Below are 12599 nucleotides of genomic sequence, written 5' to 3' on the forward strand. Positions count from 1 at the left end.
AAAACTCAACCCTGAGCTTTATAAACTCACAGGAAACTTTTTTGGTTGCAGGTGCAGAAACAGAAATCCCTTTCTCAACAAAAACAACAATGCTCAATTTCGACCAGGTGTGATTCTAAGAATTTTGTCGTAACAGACAAACAAAAAACAACTTTGTTTGTTGTCCCCCGTTACGAAGAAATACAAACAGAGGCCTTTCCTCCGTCCAGGCCCAGTACGAAAAACAAAGGGAAACGGTGATCATTTCCAAAGCGCACGGAAACTTTTCAGATCAAAACAGAAATGTTTTGAGCCGACAGTGATTAAGTAGAGGCGCCGCGGGGCGTACCATTTAAATGCCAGCTCATTTTGAAAGAGTTATTATCAGTTTAATTTGAAAGCACGGAGGCTAGGAGGGATATTAATATGGCTGACATGGGCTGAAGAGAAAGATTCGGTCTTACAAGGAGCGGTCAGATTTAAGACGGGGCCGGCCGAAGGGAGGAGGAGGAGGAGTACTGTGACGCCGGGTGTGCGGAAAACGTTACGGTGATTACACAATAAGAGGTTTACGCTGACGCGCGGGGGAAGCTGGAGTGTGATAATGCGCAGCCGCGTGACGGGAATGCCCTTTTCTATCATGGGGGGAGCGGAATAAAAGGCTGGTGAAAATGGAAAAGAGGAGAGGCGGCTAAGGAAGGGACGTGGAGCGAGAGAGCGAGCGAGAGAGAGAGAGAGAGAGACGGAGATTAATTGATGCTAAAGATGCCCCCCCCCCCCGCCATGGTGAGTGCACTCGTGGGGCCCGGCTTCTTAACCCTGGCAGCTCACAGCTCCAGATAAAAGACTCAACTCTGTCCCCTGGGGAAATCTCACTATGCACGTATGCCAGAGTGCCGGAGAGCAGCAGTAGGAGCGCAGAAACGCCATTAGAACACAACTCGACTTCGCGCTCCGCACGACGGGACCGATCCGCTGCCTCCCCGCCCTCAAAATCACATTAATGAGGCGCGCTTTTGAGTCGGTAAAAACCTAGCAACGGCGCTTCGTAACGACGGCCAAGTTTACGGCCCGGTTTTAATTAAAAACACTCGGAATGAAGAACAACAACAACAACAAAAGTTCACGTCTTTAAGTGCTTCTATCTTTTACAACCTCAAGCAGGATTTATTTCAAGAGTACGAGGACGAGAAAGTAAAACCATCAAACCGGCTTAGCACCTAAGGCAAATTCCGCTCGTGTGCTCTTTCAATATCGGTAAATATGTATTCTCCATCCATCCATCCATCTATCCATCCATCCCGTTCATTAGGGTGGCAGCTGAGCTGGAGGCTGATCCCAGCTGGCTTTGGGCGAGACTACCGTGTGCACCTTGGATCGATCGCAGGGCGAGTGATAAACAAGCGGTCACACCTAAGGACAATTTAGAGTCTTCGATGAACCCAACATGTGGAAGGGGAATCGAAGTACCCAGGGGAAGAAAAAAAAAAAAAAAACAAGACTTTATACCTTGCACATTTGTGACACTTGTAAGGAACCGACTGCCGGAGAAAAATTCCTCGTGTGTTTTTACAAACTTGGCCATTAAAGCTAATTTTGATTCTGAAACTCCACAAACGGGGTTCAGAGTCAAGACTCGAACACGAAAGAGCTCATCTGTGAGGCGGACATGCTAACCATTAGGTGCTGCTCCACATTAATAATTTGCCTGAAATCATGTGAAATCCATCATTTATGCTAACCACCAGGTTATGTAATTTCAGATTTTTAAACACCTTGCTGAGTTATCCCCAACACGGCACTTTTTGCTGACTCTAACTGACTCATTTGAAATTTGGTCTGGATGTGACTGCATTTTTTTGTAGGGGGTGAGGGTGGGGGGGGGGGGTCGTAGAGATTGTGAGTGTCCAAAACATAAAAAAACAAAGGGTCCCAGGTTCATTTCCCCATCATGTCATTGTTGCAACCCTGGGCAAGACACACTGCCCGTAGATGAAATATGTTTGCAAGTTTGTTGTGTGGGCGCAGGGGCCGTAGGCGCAGAATGGCAGCCAGGCTTCCGTCAGATTGCCACAGGGCACATTTGGCTACACAAATACGTGACCACCACTACATTGTGACTTAGAAAATATATAAATACTATTTGCAATGGTAAAGCTCTTTTGAGATTTTTGAAAAAAATCTTCTTTATTTTGTGTTTTAAAGCCATCCATCCATTTTCTTAGCCGCTTAACCTCACAAGGGTCATGGGGAGTGCTGGAGCCTATCCCAGCTGTCAACGGGCAGGAGGCGGGGTACACCCTGAAATGGTAGCCAGCCAATCGGAGCGCACATCGAGACAGACAACAGTCGTACTCACAATCACACCTTGGGAAAATTTTGCCATCCATCCATTTTCTTAGCCACTTATCCTCACAAGGGTCACGAGGAGCGCTGGAGCCAATCCCAGCTGTCAACAGACAGGAGGCGGGGTACACCCTAAACTGGTCGCCAGCCAATTGCAGGGCACATTGAGACAAATGGCCACACGCACAATCACACCTATGGGAAATTTAGAGTGTCCAATTAATGTTGCACGTTTTTGGGATGTGGGAGGAAACTGGAGTGCCTGGAGAAAGGCCACACAGGCACAGGAGAACATGCGAACTCCACACAGGGAGGGCTGGGATTGAACCCGGGTCCTCAGAAATACACACAGTAAAATTTGTAATCATTTGAATTTAATATTAAAATTATTCCTTGACAATGTGAGCGGGTACCCTTATTAAATACGCTGGATGCCCTTCCTGACGCAACCCCTCACCTATGGACAATTTAGAGTCTCCCATGAATGCGTGTTTTTTTGGGGGTGCGGGGGGAAACCGGAGTGGCCGGAGAAAACGCACGCAGGCACGGGGAGAATGTGCAGACCAACAGGCCAACCCTTTCCAGCTGATCCACCGTGCCGCTTAGTTATTTAAATCAAAAATTAAATGTAGCTTTCTTTTTTATAATATGAACAACGGTAAAATGTATACAAATAAATAAAAAAAATTAAGTTCTGACCTCCTTGCAGGGTGTATTCGGTTACGGGACTGCTGTAGACGCCCAGGCCGGCGCCAGTGTAGGCGGCCACTTGGATCTGGTACTGTGTCCAGATGATCAGCTCCTTCAGCAAACAGTAGTTGGTCTCCGGGCTGCTGATGTTCTTCTCCTGGTAGTCGCCTGGAAGCCCCGCTAGGCGGTACCTTCGCGTACACAAGGAATTGGGACATTTGATTTAACAACACTTTTTAAAGTACTGCTCCAGAAAATATCAATTTTCTACAAATTGGGATGTTTTTGTTTTTTTTTTTCTTCAGTGCAGAGCGTGTTGTTATCACTTTGCTATCAGCCAGCTGTTGGAGCAGCACTAATCCATACGTCAGCATCTTCATCCGGCGTCAAAAGTGTAACAACATCGTTTGAGCGGCTGACTCAGCGCTCCGGCGGACATGCTATGTGTCATCCTGCGCTGCGCACTCACGCACATAAATGCAGATGTGTCCAGTGGGGGGGTGGGGGTGGGGGGGACCCGCTGGAGGCTGACGGGATGTTTTTCTGCAGGCGGGCAGATAAACAGTGTGACTCTCGGATGGAGGGTGGAGCAGGGGGTAAAGAGAGCAGGGGAGAAAAGAGAAAGCAGAAGAGGAAGTGGCGATAAATAAGGAGCGGGCACGAGAGAGGTCGGGAGCCCCCACCCCCCCCCAACCCCACCACCCGTGAAGCCCAAACGAGCTGGCGAAGTTTGTGATTTCAGACGAGTGGGCGCAGATTACACTGTGAATAAGGATTAAAAACATGAGCTGCAATTATATGCAAATGCACTGATTGCAAACAGCGTGACACCTTCCAAGGCGGCCAGAAGACCGCGAAAAACCGCTCGTGTTGTTTTGGGAGGACTTTATAGAGACGCGTGCACGCATTCGTCCGTTTGTCAGGGTGTTATTTTTCCTCGTGAGCCGGAGCCTATTCCGGCAACGTCAATCACGTGCGATTGTGAGCGTGAAGGCTCTTTTGTTTCCGCGATCCAGTTTTGCATCCCGCCTCCTGCTCAGCACCGACCCTCATGAGGACAAGCGCGACAGAAAATGAATGGGTACTTTCAGGTTTCTTACATACATTTTTTATTTATGGGGCCTGATTTACTAATATCCCAAACAGCAGGTGTTGAATTACGTTTTTTCACTCGCGGTACCAGACTGCAAGTGTTGCGGGCAACAGGTGAATACGTGATTTAGCACTTTAGGTGCAATACCTCTAAAACGTAGACCACTAAATGAAGTTTACATTAATGGAATTATAAGCGGCAGTAGAAAATATGAACGTTTGAGAAAATAAATCTGTCTCTGATAAGATAGAAAGATAGCCAGGGACTGCATAAAAGTTGTGTATTATTTGATTTTCATTTTCGATTTTATCAAGTGGATGTATCAGTTCATCCTGGATAAAATTGCGTTTACCGTTTGGGACAGCGCACCTGCACAACTGCTCTTGGAGAGGTGTGCACAAACGTTACCCGCACACAAAGAAATGCAGTTAAAAGGAGTTTTGTCGTACGCAGTAAGGCACGACTCCAGGCTCCAGGTGAGCCAATATGAATGAGAAACTGTTCTCAATTGTTTTATCTGGTTAAACAAAGAAATAAAAAAAACATAAATAGTCTTTGCATATATTCCTGCACAAGGTGTAAAATGAACTGCATGGCAATCCAGCGGTACCTCGGTTTTCAAATGTCTCTGTTTTGATACAAATCGGTTTCGAACGAAAATTCCGAGATTTTTTTTGCTTTGGTTTTTGAACGAAAATCGGTATTCGAACGCCCCCGACCAGCTGACCCACGACGATTTGTTATTGTGCTTTTGAACGCACCAGTTGACCCACACACTCCCAGTAGTGACTTTTTTTAGTCCAATTGAGCAATATTAACCCCCGATCGTGCCTCCAAATAAGGCAAGTGGAACTGATGGTGCTGAAAAAAGGAAAGTGGCGCGTAAAACTGTCAACTTCAAAAAGGATTTGATAGCCGAGCATGAATCTGGTGCGTGTTTCTGAGCTATCGAAGAAGTATGGTGTGGCGAAAAAGATGATCGGTACCGTTCTGAAACACGAGGATGCCCTCAAAGCAAGTGATGTTGCTAAAGGAGCAACCGTGTCGACCGAGCAGATGCCGCAGATCTTGGAGGAAGTCGGAAAGTTGCTTCTTATTTTCGTGAACGGGCAGCAGTTAGCTGATGAGGCTGAAGGCAGGAAGGATGCCTCGAGCGCCGATATAAAAGCTATCTGCGCGGAATGGGACGGCATCCATAATTTTGTCGAACTCCGTCACCCTATCGAAGCAGAATGTTGCAGAGCGCTGCAAAATTTCAATGACGTTGTTATGAGCCACTTCGGGAAGATGCTCAAAAGACGATTTGTTCTTTGTTAAAAAGGGGTGAGTCACTCCCACCGAAGACATTTGAAACAGTTGATTGTTTTGCATTGGTTTTTTTCCTTTTGTTCCATTAACCCTACCTCTAGTTGCAAGTTAAATTTTTTGTACGTTATGTACGTTCTGTGCAAATAAAAAAAAATGTTTCTGTCCCCCCCTCCCCATTATTGCTTGTTTAAAGTTATTCTGCACTTTTGTTAATAAAAAAAGGTTTACAAGCCTTGGGGCCGAGTCGCTACAGATACGGCATTGCACTCCCAGCCTAGCATACTCTACTAGGCTAAAGCATACATTTTAAGCAAAAAATAAAAATAAATATATTTCTTAAATGATTTAATTATATAAAGTATTTAAACTATACATGTATATCTACTATGTAGTTTACTATCAGGAAAATCTAAAAAAAAAAAAAAAAAAAAAAAAACGCTTTTAAAAAACTTTTTTTTTTAGCCTTGGAACGCATTATTTCATTTCCCATTCATTGTAATGGGAAAACGTGCTTCGGTTTTCGACGGTTTCTGGAACGAATTGTGGTCGAGAAACGTGGCACCACTGTATTTCATTTGGCGGAGTGTCACAGGTTCGTCAATCAAATATTTAGCAATTCAGACACCTGAAGAATTAGGGAATGATTACATTAAAAAAAAAAAAAATTAGGCTTGGAACGCATTATTTAATTTCCCATTCATTGTAATGGGAAAACGCGCTTCGGTTTTCGACGGTTTCTGGAACGGATTGTGGTCGTTTTAATAGAATGCAACAAGTAATAGTAGTATCACAAAATATTGATGTATATAAACTGTACAGTATATACATGACTACCTTAAATAAGTAGGAAGGGAATAGTGTGTTTGTAGTACAGTCATACCCAAAAAGAACCACACAGAGTATAATATACATATTTAAGAAAACATGGCACAAACAGCATATTTGCTTTGATGCATTGTTACAGTCGAGCAGTGTAGGAGGTTCATTATACACTTTGTGAATATGTTATTGTGCCGTTAAGTGTGCAGAAAACACTCTCACATGGCGCTGCTTGAGAAAATAACGCAGCTATATTTATTAAATAAAAAAACACACACATTTGCTCCTCATTGCTTTTTTTTTTTTTTAGACGAAAGCGGGTGTGTTCCAAGCATGTGATCATGAATAATACATTTGACACAGTACAAGAATTTACCAGCGACTAACGTGCTCACCTCCGTGTGATTTAATGCCTTCCATAAACTAAAATTAGTATTTAAAAATGTATACAGTCAGGCCACTATATAATGTGCTGTGGGGTTCAAATCCACGGTTGCTGTTCAACTTTTACCAGGGCTGGAAATCGTTTTCTCACAATACAGACGAGGGAGCCATTCCTCATGTGCGCCATTTCAGCACGTAGGAAAAAAATCCAATATGGAGGACAAAAGCGACAAAAAGTGTTTACCTAATTGAACTATCAATCTATTATTATGGTTATTTATTTATTTTTACGGCGTTTGGCCTTATTTGTGTTGAGTGAAGTGAACTGAAGCGGAGTATAGTGATTTTGGTTCTGATCCGCGGTAGCCACATGAAAACTAGATTCAAAATCGAAACAGAAGTACTCTGAGGCTGAAGTACTAAATACTGTTTGGTTTGAAAAATTAAAGAAATTATGACAGTTAATAAAAAATGTTCATGTTTTCCGCGAGGTAAAAAGCTGTTCTGCGTACCTGAGCATGTATCCTCGGAGGACTCCGTTGAGCTGTGGTTCTGGAGGAGGCTGCCACTGGACCATGATGGACTGGTTCGTCCGCCCGCTGGCCACGATGTTCTTGGGGGGGGCACTCGGTGCCTCCTCTCTCAGCATCAAGCTGGCATGACACGAAAACAAAGGAGAAGAGAGATATTAATCAGGAATGGCCGCTTCTATATTCACGTGTTGAAGTCCTCACAGTGAAAGAAAAGCAAAACAATAGATTCGATTCGAAATACATGCGTCACAAGATATTAGTTTTATTATTATTAGTGAGCATGCTCAAAAATGAAAACAGTTTGAACTGAAATAAAAATCCAAATCCTTGCCTCTGTGCAGTGCGCCGTGTGGAACTCGAGTGGGATTAATAACACCCCTCTGAGCTCATCATTATTGCACTAATATTAGTTGTTTTCCAGAGGACAAACACCATATAATTGTGAGTACTATTGTATTTATTCTGTCTAAGTGTTGCTGCTGAAGTATTTCTGTTTTGAATCCACCGCTAAAAGGGTTGAAACAAAACAGATGCTAATTAGCAGTAGCATTCAGCTTTATTGAGGCCTTTGTTCGGCTGTTCAAATACACAAAGCGCAATTCTTTTTGTTTGCTTTAGTTTGACACGAAACCTCAACTCATGGGCAGGGTGGCAATTTTTTGGCCTGATTGAGATAAAAGTCTCCTAACAGGCCACAATAAAGGAAATAACACTTCTTTTTCGTTTATGGTTAAGTTATATGATAACTTTACTAATTGATCATCTCGTCCCAAAAATGGGACGCTGCCCATGAATGGGTTAATTAATAGCGTGAATCCCCTATGGAAGTGATCACATTTTCAATAGTTGCATTTCAGTGTAACTTTTCAATGTTATTAATCATTCAACTGGCGACAATTCGCTGTCTGAAATTCAACCACACACCCAGCCAATCGCAGTTACGCTTTCTTAGTCACATGACGTCACGTGACTAAGAAAGCGTAACTGCAATTGGCTGGCTGTAGGGTTCTGACCTGAAGCAACCCTGCCTGGTGGCACAGTTGGTGAATTTCAGACAGCGAATTGTAGCAAGTATTGAAAATGTGATCGCTTTACATTTCAAAATCAAATCCTGGTGGCACTAATTTACTTCCATAATCCTCTTTTTTTTGGGTGAATTATTCACCATTTTCCAAACCGCCGATTATTGTAAATTGTGTTGAGTTGAGTGCGCCATTAATCGTCGTTCCCTCACGACACAAGAACTTGCGCTGTTCCGTGATGGGGAGCGACGGGTCGTGTCGGGCGGTTAGTTGTGTCCCTACCAATGAGTGCAAGTTGGCTTGAGTGGTGACTTTACGATTACAGTCCACAGTCACTTTTTAAATTCTGAAGGTGAGCCTCCTGATATGATTTTACATCATATACATTGGAGCGGCACTGTGGCTCAGCTGGTAGACGGTTGGCCTCACAGTTCTGAGGTCCTGGGTTCAATCCCGGACCCGCCTGTGTGGAGTTTGCATGTTCTCCCCGTGCCTGCGTGGGTTTCCTCCGGGCACTCCGGTTTCCTCCCACATCCCAAAAACATGCAACATTAATTGGACACTCTAAATTGCCCCAAGGTGTGATTGTGAATGTGGCTGTTTGTCTCGATGTGCCCTGCGATTGGGTGGCGACCATTTCCGGGTGTACCCCGCCTCTTGCCCGTTGACAGCTGGGATAGGCCCCAGCACTCCTGCAGCCCTCGTGAGGATAAGCGGCTGAGAAAATGGATGGATGGATGGAAGTTATACATTGCTATCTACAGTAGTAGTATTTGATTGAGAGGAGCATGGTTTCAGCGCATGCAGTGAACAAAAGCCACGTTGTGAGAGTGGAGACAGCTCCTTGATTGATTTTGAAGCCTCATTTAATATACTTGGTGATTTTTTTTTTTTTTAAATCATTAACATTTCAAAGAGTTGATACACAAAAGTGTCCCTCTCCAGTCTCAAGGACCTTGACGGCGTTTGCGAGAGATGCGTGGGACTGCTGCAACTTATGACAAGAAATGGCCTCAGAGCCTCATGTCGCATTTTTGCCATTCTGCGCTCATTCCTCCCGTTTTGCACTCAACTGTCGCGGCCCTGCTGTGTCATGCAATTCATTTAGTTTCCTTCACTTGCAGTATTGTTCATTCGTTTTAAACAATCACCGCTGCGCCTGCAGCCGACGATGATGGAAGTGCTTTTACCAATCGTCTCCCGGGACTGTTGGCGCTGACACGGGCTCTTTACAACCGCCAACTGCAGATCGTGCGGTTCGATGTCTTGGCGGGAGACAACAAATCAGCGCTTACTGCATGGCTGTCGCAAATAAGGACGAATGCTCTGACTTTCTGGTGCTTTCCCACTCTTTTTTTTTTTTTTAAGTCTTCTCTACTTGATGATACTTTTTATAACTGCAAACTGGTGGAACAGTGGAGCAACTGGTAAGAGTGTCTGAGGACTGGGGTTCGAATCCCGGACCTGCCAGTGCAGAGTTTGCATGTTCCCCCCATGACTTCGTGGGTTTTCACTCTGGTTTCCTCCCACATCTCCCAAAAAACACGCATTCATGGGAGACTCTAAATTGCCCATAGGTGAGGGGTTGTGTCAGGAAGGGCATCCGGCGTAAAAACTGTGCCAAACAAATATGAGCGTTCATCTGAGATGACACACCGTGGTAACCCCTCACGGGACAAACCGAAAGAAAGTTGCTGTTGTCGTTGTGATTGTGAGTGCGACGGTTGTCTCCATGTGCCCTGGAATTGGCTGGCAACCAGTTCAGGGTGTACCCCGACTCCTGCCCTATGACAGCCGGGATAGGCTCCAGCACTCCCCGTGACCCTTGTGAGGATAAGTGTCTCAGAAAATGGATGGATGGATGGACGACTGCAATCCAACCAGAAGAGCAGCCTGACCATGAAGATGCGGAGGAACCAATCCATTTTTGGATCCTAATTGCTCAAGAAACAACGGCACAAATTGGAAGTCGGTTTGATTTGGGTGCAGCACTAAGCCCAGGTCCAGAACGCCCACCGCCTCAATCACCGTTTCTGTCGAGCTGCTTTTTTTTTCCGCTTCTCAATATCCCGGTGCCCTCATTTCCCCGGCGTTTCCTCCGCGCAATAAACCAGCATCCCAGCCCCCCCCCCCCCACCTCCTTTGAGCCGCGGTCGACTAAAGCGTTTCATTTAAAAGTCGATATGCAATGTGGATTCGGCGCGGGGAAAGAGTGTGGGCATTAAATAGTGGAGGATGACACAGATAGAAACTTCTGCTAATTCCCGCAGCGTGGGGAATTATACATACACACGCACACACAGAGAAAATGTTCATCTTCTCCAGAAATCTATCCTCTTTTCGTTAATAGCAGGGGACAGATAAAGTGTGTCAAACAGCGTTCAGACAAACTTATGAGCTGGAGTTCTTGTTTTGTGGCGGCATACGCTGTTATGTATATTTGCGTGGGAAAGTGTTGGCAACCTCGGGAGTCGGCTGGGGCTTTATAACTCGTGTTTGTGTGAAGTTAACGTCCCCGTGTTGAACCCGCTTGATGTGAAATATTTACTCTTAGATGGTTTGAACGGGAGTTAAGGCGATTCACGGGGAGTTTCGCTGTAGGTTGCAACAGCTTTGGGCGCGTGAGCGTACTTGTGCGACGTGCTAACGCGCCTCATCGATTTCAGTCCCAGACATCTTCACCGGCACCCACGAAACCCGTCAGACGATGTGCCTTTGCAGTGCGTCCCCGGCAAACCAACTCTCCAAGTAAGTTTGAACGCAAGTGGCCATATCCACCCAACACACGCGCACACACAAGCACACAACTAATGGCTCAGTAGCTCGGCGCATCATCACTCAAGAGGGTGACGCGGCAAGTCGTAATCCGTGCCAGGGAAAAGGGCCTTCGGATGTTGCGGCGTGTCCTAAGCCGGGCGACAAATGCGATGCTTGTGTGTGGACAAATACGCCACTCATTATGGAAGATGAGCAGCTTACAGTAAAGCCACAGGCTGGCCAAGCTTGTGCTCATCCCCCCCCGCCCCCCCTTCTCTCCCTTCCGCCTTTACGGGTCCGGGAGCCGTAATCACCGGCAAAGCCCGGGGTCGGGTCAGGGCCGGGTGTCGAGCGAGGTTAACGGGAAGGAGAAGGAGCGTGGAAAGACAAGTGAAAGACGAAATGATTGAGGGCAGAGGAGATGATGGACAAAAGGCAAAAGGCTGAAAAAATGGCTGGAGAAAAATGGAAGGTGATCAGGCTGTTTGAGGAAATTGGACGGTGGAGGAGAATGCGAGGTCAGGAGTGCTCCACCGGTGGGGTTTGCTGAATAGCAATTTACAATGGAACCTTCAGAATTCCTAAGGTTGGATATTATATATATATATATATATATATATATATATATATTATATATATATATATATATATATATATATATTCCTATTTTTTATTTATTTTTTTCCCCCCAAGCCGAAATCTATCTCTGAAATCACACCGAAATGCAGACAATTACATGATAGCTTGCCATATCCGTCGAGACCTCAGTTCAGCAAATTGACAGCTCCATAAATGTTTATAACGGCCTACAGTAAAAGTTTAAACCTAAAATATACCACAGACTATGATCCCCAAAGATGACATATGTACCTGTAAAAAGCAAAGCGTGGAGAGTCTCTGTCACCATAACCCAATCTCTCCTTTATTCTCACGAGTTGCCGCTCTTGGCAGCAAACCAAGTCTGGTTGGAAAATAAACAATACAGCCAAAGCAAAAACGTCATAAAATAATTTGGTGGGAGCGGAGGGGACGAAGTTATTTGTTGGGATTTTCCCGTGTTTTCAAGTTCGGACGGCTGCATGTGTTTTGATCTTAACGACGGAACAGCTAAAACCGGGCTGCACAGAAAAACGTGGTGAACAAATATAAAGAAAAAGTGAACTTTTTAAATTATTAATGTGTTAGGGTAAAAGGGAGATAAGATCTCACAGTGGTCATAAGAATGACAGATGGTCCATTTGTCCAAGCAACTTCATGGATAACACGAGTTACTTCTACTTCTTCTTCTTTTCCTTTCGGCTTGTCCCGTTAGGGGGCGCCACAGCGTGTCATCTTTTTCCATCTAAGCCTATCTCGTGCATCTTCCTCTCTAACCCCAACTGTCCTCAAGTCCTCCCTCACAACAACCATCAACCTTTTCTTTGGTCTTCCTCTCTCTCGCTCTTTTGCCTGGCAGCGCCATCCTCAGCACCCTTCTACCATTATACTCACTCTCTCGCCTCGTCCAAACCATCGAAGTTTGCTCTCTCGAACCTTGTCTCTAAAACATCCAACTTTGGCTGTCCCTCTAATGAGCTCATTTCTAATCCTATCCAACCTGCTCATTCCGAGCGAGAACCTCAACATCTTCATTTGTGCTACCTCCAGTTCTGCTTCCTGTTGTCTCTC

The 12599-nt window shown here is 45.1% G+C and overlaps 1 protein-coding gene across 2 annotated transcripts in view; it reads right to left on the reverse strand.

Annotated features, from left to right (window-relative positions):
• The window catches only part of sdk1b (sidekick cell adhesion molecule 1b), a 305535-nt gene that overhangs the window by 74727 nt on the left and 218209 nt on the right, over window positions 1-12599 (reverse strand). For both annotated transcript variants that reach the window (XM_061829010.1, XM_061829009.1), the window contains 2 exons: window positions 7132-7272; window positions 3025-3206 (listed from right to left, as the gene is read on the reverse strand). In XM_061829010.1, coding sequence (XP_061684994.1) covers window positions 3025-3206; window positions 7132-7272 — 323 coding nt within the window. The remainder of the gene's footprint in view (window positions 1-3024; window positions 3207-7131; window positions 7273-12599) is intronic.

The sequence above is a fragment of the Syngnathoides biaculeatus genome, chromosome 9 (assembly GCF_019802595.1).
Source record: "Syngnathoides biaculeatus isolate LvHL_M chromosome 9, ASM1980259v1, whole genome shotgun sequence".
NCBI classification, from domain to species: domain Eukaryota; kingdom Metazoa; phylum Chordata; class Actinopteri; order Syngnathiformes; family Syngnathidae; genus Syngnathoides; species Syngnathoides biaculeatus.